Below are 17,372 nucleotides of genomic sequence, written 5' to 3' on the forward strand. Positions count from 1 at the left end.
TATATTTAATTTCCAATATAATATAAAAAAATTATTATTTTTATTTTTATTGGCCAAATGTTAGATTGTTAGTTGTTAAGTTTCTATTAGTCACGTTTTAAACTCGGGACCTCTCTCCCCTTCCCTACTTCTTTCACCACTAAGTTAATGTTATAATCTTATATTAAATTCAAATGTAATACACATATTAATTGAAATTTTGTTAAAATATTTTTAGTATAAACTTAATTGGTATACTTATTAATTAATATATTCATTATAATTAATGTATTAATTAATTTCATAAATTTAATTATTACATTAAATATTTACTATATTAAATAATTTATTATTTTACAAATAAACTATATATTATACTAATTTCATAAAATATATAGTATAAATTAAATTAGTATATGAATTTTTGTGTGTATTAAGTGCCAAATATCTATTAGTTTTATTAATGATTAATTTTTTCTAAAACAACTTGTCTAACAACCTTTAATGGAGTCTTCCTTCTAATAGTATTTTTTCATTCCTAAGACTCAAATCCAAGTCCTAGTTTAAAAAAATCTAAGAATATTTTATCTTGTACCAATGACATATTGGTAATTAATATTAACTCTAAATTTAATATCTTATAATGAACTAAAAAGGGAGAATAAATTCAGGTGCATCAAAACATTTTTGGCATATAGTAAACAATTACCTATTGGATTTCTTAATTAATCACTCTCTCTATCTTTTTTATAAGATATTTTTAACTAATTTATAACTCTTGAGAAAAATAGTTAACTTAGTTAATTACATTAAAATTATCAATTATTTGTATTGTTCTTTCAAAATTATATTTTTAAAAAAAATTAATCATCTCTCTTTCCACTTAATCTATTCTCATCTAATTAATTAATTTTGGAGAGCGAACAATTTTTTAGGCTATTCATATTATCCAATCTTAATAAGGGAGAGAAAAAGTTGCTTTAATTAATTTCTAGTATTTATTAATTAATTAAGTGTATTTTAAGAAAAAAAATGAATAATGCATCTATAAATTAGAAAAAAATCTTAAAATAAGAACAAATAAATTTTTTGAAAAGATTCCTATAAAAAGGGACAGAGAAAGTATTAAACAATTTTTTTTTCAAAGAAATGATAAGATTGAGAGTGTAAATGGAGTGTACCTTAAAAACATTTACTTGCAAATGTACATATATTTATTTCAAATTCTAAATAATTGAGGAATGTCAATATACAACTACCATTGAATGCATAACATATAAACCTTTCAAAAGTCATGCTAGCAAGTTCATAGAGGCGCGTTTGGTTTGCCAAACCAGACTTTAGGTATTCCTATAAATTGAACCCAACCTCTAAACCTCATATTATATTTCATATCACGAAAAGTTGCCTAGCCTATACCCATGGATTCAAAAAATGTGCCAAACTTGAACACAACATCATTAAGAATACCAAAGGCCGACAAAAGAAGATCGAGATCAAAAAGATGAGCAACAAGCGTAACCTTCAAGTTACGTTCTCAAAGCGTCGCACCGGAATTTTCAAGAAGGCTAGTGAGCTTACCACCCTTTGTGGCATGAATCTTGCTGTAATTATGTCCTCACCTGGTAATCGGGTTTTCTCCTTCGGCAGCCCTAGTGTGGATTCTGTTATTCAACACTACACCGCACAGGGCCCACCTCCCCTCCTCAACCTAGAGCTGAATGAGGCCTCCATAGACGAGCATGAGCTCCATGTGCACCTTAACAACTTGTCCGACCAAATTGCTGCAGAGAAGAAGCACAAAAAGGATCTAAATCGTATGTTGAATGCTGCGGAGGAACACGTTTGGTTTGTCATGCCAATCAAAAGCATGAATGATGCCCAACTAGAGACGTATAAGAAAATGTTGGAGGAGCTAAAGACGTATGCTAATGAAAAACGTGAGAAGCTCCTCCAGCGCCTTCCCAACACCTCTATGGGAGTAGCCACACTGACCCATGACTTTAGGTTTTAAATAGACCTTTTAGAGTTTTTTTTTTAGGAAGTCTCCAACCGAGTGAAACCTTGGGCAGGAGCCATGACACAAGGATCAGGATTGAAGATGATTTGTCTCTCTTCCTCCTTCCCCATTTGAATATTCTTGCTTCATCATTGTGGTTTTTCTTTTAGTATATTTGAATTGTTTCTTTAGTTTTTGGGATAGGACAATGCCTATGATACATTAATAATTTCAAATTGATTGGTTCTCCCCCTTTTATTAATGTATGAATTCCTTTTAGTTTGATTATTATTGAGCTTATTCATGTAAATTTGTTGGCCCCATGTTTGCACCCTTTAGAAATTTGGGAAGAACTCAAAGTTGAACTTAATTGTTGAAAAATATAAACATAATATCTAAATCACAAAAAAATAGCTTTAGGTTTTGCTGGGAGCACTTATGAATTATTGCAAAGTTTAATGAGTTTAATTCAACATAACTACCACAAAAGTGGGGATCAATTCAATTACACAAAATCTTTGTAAAGGGAACCTAAACTAAAATAAAATAATTCAACTTTAAACAGAATTTATTCTTAATAATTAGGTAATCAATTTTGGATTTTTAATTATCACTATGGTAATGTCAATACCGGAAATTTGTTCTTGCTTTTGATTTCCCTTATTTTTTTATATTTTTGTTTTATTTTAATCTCTCTCTCAATTATCATTATTCTCTTTCAATCAAATAAAATCTCTCATTTTTTATCATGATAAATTAATAATAACGATAATTTTTATTACTTGACAACAACCACCGTACACTTACAATTTTCTCCTATTAGTATGATTAGTCAAGGTGTAACACCCTGTTACATTACATACCTATATTAATTTATTTAGTTAATTGTTATTATGAAAACATGTACAAATTTTGTGTTATTTCTTAACATATAAGATAAAGAACTTGAAACTGATAGAAGAAATAAAACAACTTTTATATTACATAAAGAACCACGATAATAAATAAAATCATAAAATCATTTATAACTAGATTCAATTGAATATATCATTTAATTATATATATATAAAATATCATCAAACATGTGAATTAACTGACGTGAGATTATTCTAATTTAATCAAAGGTTTAGGGTATGAGTCTTGAATATGTAGTTGCCTTAAATATTTAGATTGAGAACTTAGTCGCCCATAATAGTCATACCTGTTTGTAACATGATTGTGTTAATACTTGCGAATATTAACACAAAATAATATATTATGGGTAGGGGTGGGAATAGGCTGGACCAAAAAGACTTTGGTTAAATAAATAACTTATTTAAAAAATTTAAGGTCTAAACTTGACTTATTACCTGTCATAGGTTTTACTTTTATGCTTGGCCTAACCTATTGAAAGTCTAGCTTGACTTGTTAGCTTTACTTAAAGGCCTATTTTATATTTTAAAATTTTTTATCTAAATCTAACTTTTTTTTGCATTGGACAATAGAGTCATAAATCATTGAGAAAAACTTTATGTTAATCAAATTATTAAGTTTGAAAACATCACACTATGAGAATATTACAATGGGGCTGCCGAAGCTAGGAGAAAACCCGTTTACCAGGTGAGAACATAATTACAGCAAGATCCATGGCACAAAAGGTGGTAAACTCACTTGCTTTCTTGAAATCCCTCATGTAACACTTTCAGAACGTCACCTGAAGGTTACACTCATTGCTTGTCTTCTTGATCTCGATCTTTTGTCGGCCTTTGGTCTTTTTAATGATGTTGTTCAAGTTTGGCACATTTTTTGAATCCATGGGTTATAAGCTATGCTATGTTATGTGATATGAAATATGATATGAGGTGTGATATAGAGGAAAGGCTGGGTTCAATTTAGAGGAATACTCACGTTTGGCAAACAAAACGCGCCATTATGAACTTGCTAGCCTATATTTTGAACGCATTGAAGTGGTTTCTAGATTAAGAAATTTTGGGAATGTCATTTGAAAGCTTTATGGTATGCATTCAATGGTAATTGTACATTGACCTTCTCAATTATTTAGCATTTGGGATAAATATGTATATTTGCAAGTATATGGTTGGGATTTTCTAGGGGCACCCAGCAGCATTGCTGGTGCACCCAGCAAATTTCCAAAATGGCAAAAATGCCCTTCAGCGTTTTTGCCAAACTTCTTCTGTTGACACTCGCGGAAGAAATGTTCTGCGGGCATCGACGAAAGAACCTTCTTCCGCAGTTGACGGAAGAAGGTTCTTCCGTGGATGCCCGCGGAACATTTCTTCCGCGAGTGTCAACGGAAGAACCTTCTTCCGTGGAACTACGCGGAAGAACTTCTTCCGCGAGAGTCAACGGAAGAAGGTTCTTTCGTGGGTTACCACAGAAGAAGGTTCTTCCGTGGATTAATTAGTTAAATTATTTTGTTAATTTTAAGATTATTTGGTATTAGTTAAATGATTTTTTCCTCTCACAAGTTGACCAATGGCTGATTCTTCTACGCACCACATGATATGTGTCAGACACTTTTTTCCTCAAATGATTTACAGTAAAATTCATTTTGGACTCCTCGTTCTTCACAGTTACACACACTCCAGTCACACACTTCTTCCTCTCTCCATTTCTCTAACTCTGACCATGCAATTGGCGTTGGTCTCATTGCATTCTCTGTAGAAATGACGAACAAGACCAAAGAAAAGGCAAGGAGGTCGCCGGAAAAGGTTCTGCCGGCAAGCGCAAGGGCGCCTTCGACGATAACATGCAAGACCGGTGGCGACCGAAAGAGAAACAAGCGAGGTGTCCTTTAGTTATTTCTGACGACGAATTAAATGCTGCGCCAAGAAGGATGGACATGCCAGATAAGGGCCAGAGTAGCAGGCCACGTGTCGTCCCTCAAGAGGAAATGTTGGCCCGAAACTAACTTTTTTTAGTTTTGGGCCTTCCGTTGTAGGCCCTGTTTGAATGAACCGATGTCTCCTGTTATTTTTTTTGGATTCGTTGACGTGCAAACATGAAACAGACCACATTTGGAGAGTCTCACGGCTTTCCTAGATAATTTTAAAAAAACCCCGAACAGGGGTACTTAGGCAAGTTTACATGGCCCGAAACTAACTTTTTTGAGTTTTGGGCCTTCCGTTGCAGTCCCCGTTCGAATGAACCGATGTCTCCTATTATTTTTTTTGGATTCGTTGACGTGCAAACGTGAAACAGGCCAACTTTGGAGAGTCACGCGGCTTTCCTAGATAATTTAAAAAAAACCCCGAACAGGGGTACTTAGACAAGTTTACATGGCCCGAAACTAACTTTTTTTAGTTTTGGGCCTTCCGTTGCAGGCCCTGTTCGAATGAACCGGTGTCTCTTGTTTTTTTTTTGGATTCGTTGACATGCAAACATGAGACAGGCCACCTTTGGAGAGTCTCACAGCTTTCCTAGATAATTTAAAAAAAATCTCGAACAGGGGTACTTAGGCAAGTTTACATGGCCCGAAACCAACTTTTTTCTCATACGACAATGACTGACGTGACCCGACAGTGAACGACGTGATAGGAGGTTGTTTTAGTTTTACGCTTCACAATGTAAAATAGTCACGGGTCTGATAAAAGGGAAGCCATGTGCCTGGTTGAGCCATTTATATAAATGATAGATGGGGATGTCCATGGTACTCAACAACAACTGGTATTCAAAGTTTGTCAAATTAATTTTCGATAAACAATGGCATTCTTAGGAAAGACTTCGTCCCAGACGATCGTGAACTCGAGGTTGGCATTCATTTTTCCAAATGGAACCGTCATTCACAACGAGTGTGGGGTTTATTTTCAAAGTTCTAGTCCAGTGCCCATGCGAGTACCAAACCTATGCGATTTTTCAACTCTCAAAAGAAGAATACACAACAGTCTTCGGCTAAACAACAATCAAGTTGTGGATGAAATTCATTACCGACGACCAGTGGAAGATACAGGTAACAACATTTACTTTGAAAGTATGCAATTGAAAAATGACATGGATGTGAACACCATGTTAATGTATAATGATCAATTTTCATTTGTTGGACCGATTGAGTTGTTATGTACCGTTGATAGAACAACAGATGCAATTTTAAACTTACTTGAACGCCCCAGCATCCCTACACATGATGTGGTTCTATATTACAACGGAAGGTGGAACATACCACGCCAAAACAACTTTGTGGGTTACGCGTTCACCGGAATAAATCCAAAAAAATTTGATATTCCAAAAGGATGTAGCATAGATCAACTGAAGGATTTGATTAAACAAGTAGCACCTAAAGGGAATCCACCTCATGGGATTCACGAATCCTAAGTTGTAAGGCGTTTGTTTTATCGACAACCTAGTCATTTGGAGTATTCTGAGAAAGTTTTAGAATTTGAAATTGTTGAGCTGAAATGTGACGACGACATGCTAAAGGTGCTAGTAGAGTCTAATTACTGGAAACAATTTGTGCCAATAGAAATTTTGGCTCTCTTTAGTAAAGTGGTTATGGAAAATGAGGACGATGTGGTTACGTCCTTGCATGATTGAATGCTAGTTAAATGTTAGGATGTTTCGTTCAAATTAAATTTGTGTCCATGATGTTCTAGTCGATGTTATATGTCTTAGTGTGTCAATTTGTTATGTTTGTGACTCGTTTGTAATGTGTAGTATGTATCAAAAAGGAATAAAAGTTTTATTATCAACTTTTAGCAAAAAAACTTATAAGGAATAAATGTTTGTGAAAATTAAAATTTGTAACTTATTTTGTCCAATCAATTACATTTAATTAAAATTTGTAACTTATTTGTTTCAATCAATTTAAATTTGTAACTTATTTGTTTCAATGACTAACTTATTTTTTTAAAAATTTCTAGCTTATTTTTTAAAATTTCTAACTCATTTTTTTTTAATTTCTAACTTATTTTTTTAAATGTCTAACTTATTTTTTTAAATTTCTAACTTATTTTTTTGAAATTTGTAACTTGTTGTTGATTAAATTATATAATAATTTTAAGTAAAAATTAAAATTTCTAACTTATTTTGTCCATTCAATTACATTAAATTAAAATTTCTAACTTATTTGTTTCAATCAATTAAATTTTTTAACTTATTTGTTTCAATAAATTAAAATTTGGAACTTATTTGTTTCAATGACTAACTTATTATTTTAAATTTCTAACTTATTTATTTAAAATTTGTAACTTCTTTATTTGAAATTTCTGACTTATTGTTGTTTAAATTATATAATAATTTTCAGTATAAATTAAAATTCCTAACTTATTTTGTCCATTCAATTACATTAAATTAAAATTTCAAACTTATTTGTTTCAATAAATTAAAATTTGGAAATTATTTGTTTCAATGACTAACTAATTATTTTAAATTTCTAACTTATTTATTTAAAATTTGTAACTTCTTTATTTGAAATTTCTAACTTATTGTTGTTTAAATTATATAATAATTTTCAGTATAAATTAAAATTTCTAACTTATTTTGTCCAATTAATTACATTTAATTAAAATTTGTAACTTATTTGTTTCAATCAATTAAAATTTGGAACTTATTTGTTTCAATCAATTAAAATTTGTAACTTATTTGTTTCAATCAATTTCTAACTTATTATTTTAAATTTCTAACTTATTTATTTTAAATTTGTAACTTCTTTATTTGAAATTTCTAACTTATTGTTGTTTAAATTATATAATAATTTTCAGTATAGCTTAAAATTTCTAACTTATTTTGTCCAATTAATTACATTCAATTAAAATTTCTAAGTTATTTGTTTCAATCAATTAAAATTTGTAACTTATTTTTTTAAAATTTCTAACTTATTTTTTAATATGTCTAACTTATTTTTAAAAATTTCTAACTTATATTTATGACATACATAAACAAATACTAAAATTAACAATTCAAGTAAAAACATAATTTAAATACATAAAGAAATAGAGACATTATCTAAGTCAATGTGTTTTAACAAATACAAAAACAAATACTAAAATTTAAATACATAAACAAATACAATGAAAAAGATAAATCCTAATCTATGCGGGCTCTCTGTCGCGACCTAAGACTGTCATCTGGGTCGTCATCTCTAGCTATCCTCAGGCAAAGATCCATGATATCATATAAGTCAGTCCCTGCAGTCACCATCCTGAGGTTGATGACGCGCTCCAAATGCTCAACAATCCTTCCCATCCTGACACGTGTTGTGCAATCAACTTGTCTCAGTGAAAATAACAAGTGAGTATGAATTTATAAAAAATAATTAAGTTAACAAAAAGTACACAGCTTACCACAGAATGCGTAGGGGGATCTGACGCGACTGGAACCTCGGCGATAGGTGGCTCCACGAAGTCATCATCATGAGTGGGAGGGGGAGGCGTAGGTCTCAGCTCAACAGTGTCCTCCGTCGACGTCACAAAGGGGTGCGAAATCTGAAAAAACCACTCCATGTAGTCTGGGGCCACCTGCCCAGGAACTACACAGAGCTCCCCTGTAGGCGCTACATGATCTGAAAATTGTACCCACCGGTCATCTATATCAGTACATGTCAACGAATCACGAACCGATGGTGGAGGAACGGTCAGAATGTACCCCATCTGCCGAACCACCCTCTCTGGTCGAAGGTAGACGATGATCGGACCCCATCTGACTTGCCCCATGTACGAGGAGATCAAGTCATAGCCCCGAACTCCCCAATGCTCAGCATACGACATCCAACAGACATCAGTGACTGTCAGGGCATCAATACGTGTTCTATAAGGGGCTCCCTTAATCCCGGTCATATGGGCCTTACATGTAAGCCACCTACAGGCACGTGGGCTAGCCTCAGCATAACCATCGTCAACAACAGACCTGTGGACTGATGGAAAGTGCTCGTAAATCCAGCACTACAAACACAAAGTCAACATCAGCAATCAAACATGGATTGAATTTTACTTTAATTTAAATTACAAGCAGCGATAGTCACCTGAAGTAGTGAAATGTAACCAGCCATCTGCCGTGTAAGGGCCCGCGACGTCTCGTTAAGCTGATCGTACAAGTGGACCAAAGCGGCCGCTCCCCAATAGAATGTCCCTGCCTGTGCCAGGTCTCTGAATGCCTGTAGGTGCACAACATGGACATGGGTTGCACTCTTGTTAGCGAAAAGAGTGCAACCAACCAAATGAAGTAGGTACACCCGAGCTGCAGCAACCCACTGCCTGGCTCAGCACCTACTCTGGTACATGTCCCAAAGCCAGGACAACTGAACATGAGGCCCACCTGCCTGACGTGTCTCAGCTGGAGCCTCGTCTGGGGTGACCTCAAGTAGTTCCATCAACAGGGCCACTGCGTCAGATGTAGCCAGCGGCTCGAATGAATGCAGCGCGCCAGTAATCATAGAACACCTGATCAATGGATCCAATCCGGTGGTCGCAATCATACCTTCGATCTCAGCAGCCGGTCTCCCAAATTTATCTACTTTCCTACCATGGGAGACAAACTTGAGATCGGGTCGCTCCTAAATTGAATAACAGTTTATAAATTTGTGTATTTCAAAATAAAAGAAACTACTTTCTAATTACTGGAATAAAATAAGTACGTACCTGTCCACTCCATATGTTGTGTGCCACATGATCAGCAAATCCTATCAAATCAGATGGATCGCGTGGCCCACTGGGGAACCCCTCATCATCAGCAGTTGTTCCATCACTAGCCACTCGATCAGACTCAGCACCATCGGCGGCTCCTGTCCTCTCTGGGCTACCATCAGGCGCATGAGGCACATCCTCAGCCAACTGAGGAACATCCTCGACTCTCTGGGTAACCCGTTGCCTACGTGCTGAGGCAGTGGGCCTACGACGGCGAGGAACATCCTCAGCCACATCCTGACTAAGGTCTCTGCCTCTACCTGTGCCTACCACACGACGCAGACCTCGTGTTCTAACCATGATCTGAAATCATGAAGAACATTTACTTTTATTCGTCAAATTAAACACTCAAATAATTTGTGTAACAAAGCTTTCGAATCCTAACTAATCCACATAATTTATCCAAATCCACAGATTATATAGTTAGTTCAACATAATTTATCCAAATAATTGACATAAAAATGCATATATAACAAATGCATATATAAATCACACCAAATATAATTCAATTGATTAGTAGAAGTCAAATCCTGTCATTGTGATTCTCTCAAGACACAATTCTAGTTATTAAACCAGAAGGTTTATTTTTCTTTCCTTTATACATTGCTATTAGAATCAATTGCAGTGGTATAGATTCCTTTAATTCATCTCTAAGTTCAAGTTAAATCAAAGAAATTATATGAGGAGCTTGTGAACTTGGTCATAAATTTGTGAAGCTTGTGAACTTGGTGATAAACCCAACTGAAACCACTTGGCAAAGGCATGTCCACCATATGCTTCACAATTTTTCCTTTGCTCAAAAGTAGTAATTGACATCAAATGCTGGAAATTTTGAATATATGAAAATCTTAAGTTTTACCACATCAAACTCTCGGGCAATCAATGATGTTCATGCAAATTATGGTTTCCGCAACCACACACTCCAATATTCCAAATGGACACAACCATGTCACGCAATGGTTTCCTTGAGAAACACCAATTGGTGTTTTGATTATGACTTCATTGACTATGTACGAATTTTCTTTTGGCCAGCCATTATTGGCCTTCAAAAATAGGTCTTATTTGATTTATTACAACACATCAAGGTTGACATAGGTTTTTAGCCCCCCTCCCACTTAATATAGAAGTTCAAATACTTCAACTTTTTAATTGTCAATGAAGCCAAATCAATATCATGTTGGTTTAGTTCAAATTAGACAAAAAAATCATGAAATTCAAACTAAATTGAACTAATTAAATTCAATCATATTTTTTTCAAATCCGAATCATATCAATCTATCAACACTCCTAATTGGAACAATCAAGTTTGCTGAAAAGCAAATAACATCATAAAACTCCTAATTGGAACAATCTACCTGTTGGTGTATCTCTTTTCGACTAACTTCGACCAGTTTTTTTAACTAAAACATCTACATTCAACTAATTTTAAGTGGCTTCAATGTTTCATCCTTTAAACACATTGGTTGACCCGCGCTCATTATCTATAAGACACTCGTGCCAACCAATATAGTTGCCATTCTCTTTAAATTTTAAAAGCACACTACCGCTTTCTCTAGTTCTTATTTTTAAAGAATCGATACTCGGTCTTAAGCCGGTAACAATAATTCAACTTCGAATTAATTCCAACACCTTCCACATAACTCAGTGCATGTTTAGCTTGACATCCATGATTCATGTTTGATCAAATTTTCATATCAAGATGTATCAAAAGCAACTAAAAGTTGTTTCTATGATTCATATTTGAGTTGTAATTGTTAGCTAATTGACAACCACAATGCCTTAGCTGAATACCATTAGCTAATTGACAACCACACTGCCCACAACTTAGCTTCATTAATCATCCTACTCAAATCACACCAAATTGTAATTCAATTTACACATATAAATGCATATATAAATCACACCAAATATAATATCAATTTACACATACAAATGCATATATAAATAACACAAACTAAATAATAATATGAACAAAAGATGGTTCTGGAATAATTTAAAAAAAAATCCAAAATTCTATAAAATAGGTACTCGCGGAAGAAGGTTCTTCCGCAGGAAGGAAAAGCACTCCCACGGAAGAACCTTTCTTCCGCGGACTCCAGTGGAAGATGGAAGATATGGCTCTTCCGCGAACGTCTTTGACACACGCGGAAGAAGCTTCTTCCGCGGGTATCTAGTCCGTGACATTTCCTTCTCGCGGAAGATGGTTCTTCCGCGGAATCCCACGGGAGTGCCATATCTTCCATCTTCCGCTGGAGTCCGCGGAAGAAACGATCTTCCGCCCGACCTCCAACGGCACCCAGACACACGTGGAAGAAACGAACCTTCCGCGGAAGAAGGCTCGTCTTCAACCTCGCGCAACAAAACCATGAAAAACCAAACCAGACCAAACATGTCTTCTACCCTATGGCCATCAAAAGCGATTAAAGGAGAAAAATGAGGTTAGAACACTAACCTATAGGGCGTAACACGAATGCTTCAAAGCTTCAAATGCCGGCAATAGAGGACGACGCGCGCGGAGAAGAAGACCTGGACGCGCGGAGAAGACTACTAGACGCGTGGAGCTCTGGTCGCGGAAGAAGAAGAACTCGAAGGTGAAGAAGCTTTGGGTCGCGGAAGAAGAAGAAGAAATCGAAGGAGGAAGAAGAAGCTTTGGGTCGTGGAAGAAATTTTCAAACAGAAAGGCTTTTTCATTAAAAAAATTTAATTTATTAATTTTATTATAAGGGCCAATTGTGTAACTTCACATAATTGCTAGGTGCACCAGCAATATTGCTGGGTGCACCTAGCAACAACCTAAATGGTTTTAAGGTACTCTCCATTTACATTCTCAAACCTATCATTTCTTCGAGAAAAAAATTGTATCCAAACTATAATTTGTTGATAGAACTGTATTGCTAGACAGAGAATTTGATCCCAAATACTTTTTGAAACTAAGCTATTCACACATTCAACAAAAACAAAAAAACATAAAAGCTATTAACACTAGACATTACACAAAATGTTGAATGTTGCTAGCAGCAATATTGTGCAGAGAATTCCTATGGTGGATCCATAGCAGAGCATTTAATGCGTTTTTTAGTGTTATTTTCTTACTGTTTAGCTTCAATATGTTCCTGTGTTATGACACAAATTTTGCAGTTATGGATCAGAAATTTCATTGGTAATTCATGGTTTTAATTCTCGCATAAGTTAAAATTAACTTTTGTATTTATCCAAAAATTAAGGTGCATAAAGTAATTTTAACTTTGGTGAGAAACTCAATTTATTTTATCGTCTTATTTTCACTTTTATAAGTATTTATAAATAAGTTTATTGAATGAGTACCAAAAAATTATGTTGCTTCATGTTCTATTTTCCTATCTATTTTTAACATTCAATCTGGATTTTTATTCCATTTTGAAATAGATAATAAGTAATTTTACAATTGTATGGCTCTGTTATTTCATTATATCTGCAAAGGCTTGTGGTTTACATATACCCTGATGTTTAGGACAAAAGAAAAACGGTTAGAATTTAGAGGCTATTAAAGTTGAGCAGGTTTATGCTTGTGGCTCTGTTGTCTGGCTGTATACAGCAAGCAAAAGAAATATCTCTTGTTTTGATTATCTTTCTTTTTTCCTTTTCTTTGTTTGGAGTTAGGGAAAATATGTACTAATTTAACAACCATATGTTAAACGTCTAAGAAATTAAGCGGCTATAGCCTATATGTTGTACTTTAATCAATATTCCTTGAGTATTAACTGTTTGTTTGATAACATAAGCTGGTGTTGGACTTGTCTAAAAGGCAGAATCTAATAGGAATAGATGTTCCTATGTTCTCTCAATAGACCAGTTTTAAGAAGGGGAAAACTTACATGCAGATCCTAAGGTGTTTTAGCCTTTTAGGCATTACTATTCGGTTAGAATTGGAGTTTTACCTGGATAATTTATGTTGACGTTTAATGTAATTCTTTATTATGCGAAATACTGAGATGAAACTTTAATTTTGATTAAAAAAACAGTACAAAGAACACCTATAGAACTGCATCTAATTTTGATTACTCTGCCAGGTTCTCAAGCTCCCAAACCGGTTTACAAAGATGAATTGTTTCTGTGTACACAAAACTTAAAGCAAAAGAAAAAAAATGAAGCATAAATTGCAGGAGTTTCTAGTTTCTACTCACGATGAACCAATATGTATCAATTTTCAACATTTCTTTTTCTTTTTTTGAAAAAGGGTACAAGAGAAGAATTTACAATATAGAATCAATCAATCAAGTACTTTATGAAATTTTGATAATCCTCAACCTTAGTCCTTAGTGTACTAATACTACAATGCAAAAACATTTCAAAAACATTTCAAACTATCCCATAGAGATCCTACCCGACTCAAATACGATTGTCTCCAGCAAAGAATATTTGTGGTCTAGAAAAAAAAAAAAAAAAACACATTTCAAACAATGAATTAATCTCGCCTGGTTGCTAAAGGGATCACTTCGGCCAGAGGAGTTGAGAGAGGTGTCGGAATTGGTGATGTTCTGCAGAGAGGACAAGTTGGATGCAGCCTCAGCCAAGGGTCTATGCACTTGAGGTGAAAGACATGGTCACAATCAGGCAACACCCTTAGCAAATCAGAACCTTTGTAATCTCCAAGACATATGGAGCAGCTTGTTGAAGTGGAATCAGATTTCCTTAGCTTGGCTTCAGAGTAGAGCATTTTGGGGTAGTTCATGATTGTGGCTTCATCAAGGCCAACATCAACTATTGTGTGGTGTGGCTCAAGGAATTGTGGATTGGAATTACTTGTTCCTCTTCTCCTTGGAGGAGTTGGCACTTGTGCCCTGGTGCAGAAGTAGGAGGTGAGTGTGATGGTTGTGATGAGCAGAAGAATCCCAATTGAGATTCCTATCCCCATGCCAAAGCCACTTATGTTGTTGGACCCGAGGAATCCGGAATCGGTTGTGTTGTTCATCTTGTTGATGATAATGAAATCATGAAAAAGTGCTTGCTAGAAGATTGTTTTGAATTGAAAGGGGTTGAAAAAAGTGTTTATGTTAGCCATGGTGATGGATGAGAATATGAGATTCACTAGGAATGAAGTATTGGTTGGTTTTTGCTGCTGAAAGATATTATGTTAGAAAGTCAACGAGGGGAAGGAAGGGGAGGGGTTAAGAAATCAAGAGTTGCGTTTGAATCAAGGAAAGACTTGTATTTCGGATTAAGTAAAGAAAGGCCAATGAGGCACTGCATGTGAATACATTCCATTTTCTCAACGTTAGATTATGTTTACATGTTCACAGGTTTTTGAAGGTCAACGATCCTTCTATGTCACTATTTCCATGTATCTACGATTGATTTGAGTTCACAACTTCCTTTCAAAGAGCATTAGATTAGAAAAACTTATCTGTCAGTGGTCAATCGTTGAGAGCGCCCACGTTCCATGCATTACTAGGAAAGTTATGGATAAAAATTTATTAGTTTTTCGCTTGCCAGTTATTATGGCTATAGATGTAGATTAAACCTGACAAAAAAATATCAGAAACACACTTGAAATATTCTTAAAAAAAGATAAAATATGTTTTTAGTCTTTATATTTTTAATAAAAGAAAATTTGGTATTAATCTCTCTTCCATCGTCACAAATGATTTTGAGAAAAAACAAAAATTATTACTTTTTTTTAAAGTTTAAGAACTAAATTTATTAAAATTGAGGTTTGAGAACTAAAATCAAATTTTACTTAAAGTACATATACTAAAAATATATTTTGTCCTTTTATGACTATCCTAATTTTATAATTTTTAATAAATTTTAACTAATAATAGTAAAATATATGTTTAGAAAAGTGTACATTATCTGCCTTATAAAGTTTAAAGCCAAGTGTACCCTATCTCTCTGCCGTGCTGCAAGATTGATCTATAATTCAAAAATAATTGTCCGGGTTCACCTGTTTTTGTTAAAGCCAACACCAACCACATTAATACTGTAATATTTATTTATTTCATAAAAAACCCTTAAATTTAGAAAAGTCAAACTACGTAAGATTAAACAAAATTGTGTATGAATCAACCTTGTATTCTAAATTAAAAGTATAAAAAAATATTAATAATTGATCCGACTGTTGGAAGGTAGGAAGGTGAGATGTACACCTTATAGAAGAGTGAGATGTACACCTTATAGAAGAGTGAGATGTACAAGTTAAAAAGGTTAAAAAGGAGAGTAGATTTTGATGATTTTGTAATTTATAATGCATATGTATATTGGAGTTATCGTTATTTAATCATAAAGTATAGTTTGGATTATTTTAAATGTTAATAAATCTATTATATAATGGTTGTTATTAAATGGCTGCATAATTTTTTTGATATTGTCAGTCTATAATTTTTTTATTATTATAATTTTGAACGTTAATTTTTTAAAATTAACAATTATTTGTAATTTTTTTAATATTGAGTATTTATTTATGGAATCAAATTCCAATGATTAACCCTGGAGTTCAATAACTTGCGTTTATATATGAAAATGTTAAATCAACAAGATGATTGTCGCAGCCTGACTTTTTTTTTTTTCCTTTCCACTTGATTAATGATTGCATAAACCTCTTGGCTTGCCAGGGAGACGAGAAAGCATGTGTACAGGTGGAAGCTATGGTGCAAACTGGCCAATTATGCTTTTGATTATGTTAGATGATGACCACGAAAAGCAAAAACCAAAAGCTAATAGTGAATCAAATCCTGTATTACTTTCTTATATTAACGAATAACTGATTTTTCAATCTGAATAGAATCATAAACTATATAGAAAATCAAATTATACCGGATAAGTATTTGGTAGGATTGATACCTCTTATTCGATCTCACCAAATACCTATTTGGCACAAGAGAATCTCAATCACTCCACAGACAAAAGTTGTTAAACCCCTAATAAAGCAATACGGTTTAATTAAGGGAAAAAAGAGGTTTAGATAGTCTAACCCCAATTTAGGAAAGAATTACCTAGATGATAATTCTTGCATGGAGGCCCACGGTTCAAGACCTACAAAGGTTTGTATAAAAAGGGAGACCCCCCTAAACACATTGTTCAATTCTTAAGCATTAAATATTCTTTTGACTAATTGTACATATCAGTCTCAGTCGAATCGTAACTTGAGCATTCAAATGCTTTTTGTAGGTATCCCTCGCCCTTCACCTACCCATTCAGAACATACAGAAGAAAATGATAAGCCTAAAGACCTTTCAGTAGAAGAGATACGATTCAATCATGGTTTGATAGAAACATTTTAGTGCCCACTGTGGGGCTAAGTAAGATAGTCCTTGGGCCAAGAGTTATGGCAATCACGCGTATAGGAATCAGCATAACAACGACAAATTTACTAGCAAATCATCAACGTGAGGAAGTCCATGTCAAGGATCAGACCGATCTATCCTCCACAGTCAGGATACTCTAAGCCCAAGTATCAGAAATGCGTTGGCATCGTGTTGAAGAAATTATCACCCTTCAGTAGGAGAACACACAATTGCAAGAGGCCAACCACACCCGGCAACCTGAATGTGACCCATTTGTGGGAGCAGAGGCACAATTGACGACGTTTGAAATTCCAAAGGCCACCAATGCTAGTGTATGACAAGACACACACCTGCAATCCACGAATATGTTAGGAAAGTAGTTACAACAATTCAAAAATCCTTTCGTCCCCAATATCATGGAAGTCGCTCTTCCTTCCAACTAGAAGAACCTTACCATTGAGAAGTACGATGACACTACTAACCCGAACGAGCACCTTGATGTTTATGTCACACAAG

The 17,372-nt window shown here is 34.3% G+C and overlaps 3 protein-coding genes across 3 annotated transcripts; 1 reads left to right on the plus strand and 2 right to left on the minus strand.

The window, feature by feature from the left end:
- Nucleotides 1–1,483: 1,483 nt before the first annotated feature.
- LOC102660041 (agamous-like MADS-box protein AGL62) lies at nucleotides 1,484–1,993 on the plus strand. The gene has a single exon (XM_006575217.2). It carries the CDS (start codon nucleotides 1,484–1,486, stop codon nucleotides 1,991–1,993), a length of 510 nt encoding a protein of 169 aa, XP_006575280.1.
- Nucleotides 1,994–7,894: 5,901 nt separating this feature from the next.
- LOC106797916 (uncharacterized) lies at nucleotides 7,895–11,552 on the minus strand. The gene is made up of 3 exons (XM_041007914.1): nucleotides 9,550–11,552; nucleotides 8,934–9,464; nucleotides 7,895–8,853 (listed from the first exon to the last, which is right to left on the minus strand). Exons 2-3 carry the CDS (start codon nucleotides 8,958–8,960, stop codon nucleotides 8,188–8,190), a joined length of 693 nt encoding a protein of 230 aa, XP_040863848.1. The 5' UTR covers nucleotides 8,961–9,464; nucleotides 9,550–11,552; the 3' UTR covers nucleotides 7,895–8,187.
- A 311-nt stretch (nucleotides 11,553–11,863) lies between these two features.
- Nucleotides 11,864–14,796, minus strand: LOC121172638 (RING-H2 finger protein ATL70). The gene has a single exon (XM_041007923.1). The coding sequence runs from the start codon at nucleotides 14,543–14,545 to the stop codon at nucleotides 14,039–14,041; it is 507 nt and encodes a 168-aa protein (XP_040863857.1). The 5' UTR covers nucleotides 14,546–14,796; the 3' UTR covers nucleotides 11,864–14,038.
- Nucleotides 14,797–17,372: the final 2,576 nt, after the last annotated feature.

Source organism: Glycine max, chromosome 2, assembly GCF_000004515.6.
Source record: "Glycine max cultivar Williams 82 chromosome 2, Glycine_max_v4.0, whole genome shotgun sequence".
NCBI lineage: Eukaryota > Viridiplantae > Streptophyta > Magnoliopsida > Fabales > Fabaceae > Glycine > Glycine max.

Bases quoted from the DNA above. Each gene is read 5' to 3' on its own strand.
- LOC102660041 (XM_006575217.2), top strand. From the start codon at position 1,484: ATGAGCAACAAGCGTAACCTTCAAGTTACGTTCTCAAAGCGTCGCACC.
- LOC106797916 (XM_041007914.1), bottom strand. From the start codon at position 8,960: ATGGCTGGTTACATTTCACTACTTCAG. The intron at 8,854-8,933 runs GTGACTATCGCT...TTGTGTTTGTAG, and splicing joins GTTACATTTCACTACTTCAG to TGCTGGATTTACGAGCACTT.
- LOC121172638 (XM_041007923.1), bottom strand. From the start codon at position 14,545: ATGAACAACACAACCGATTCCGGATTCCTCGGGTCCAACAACATAAGT.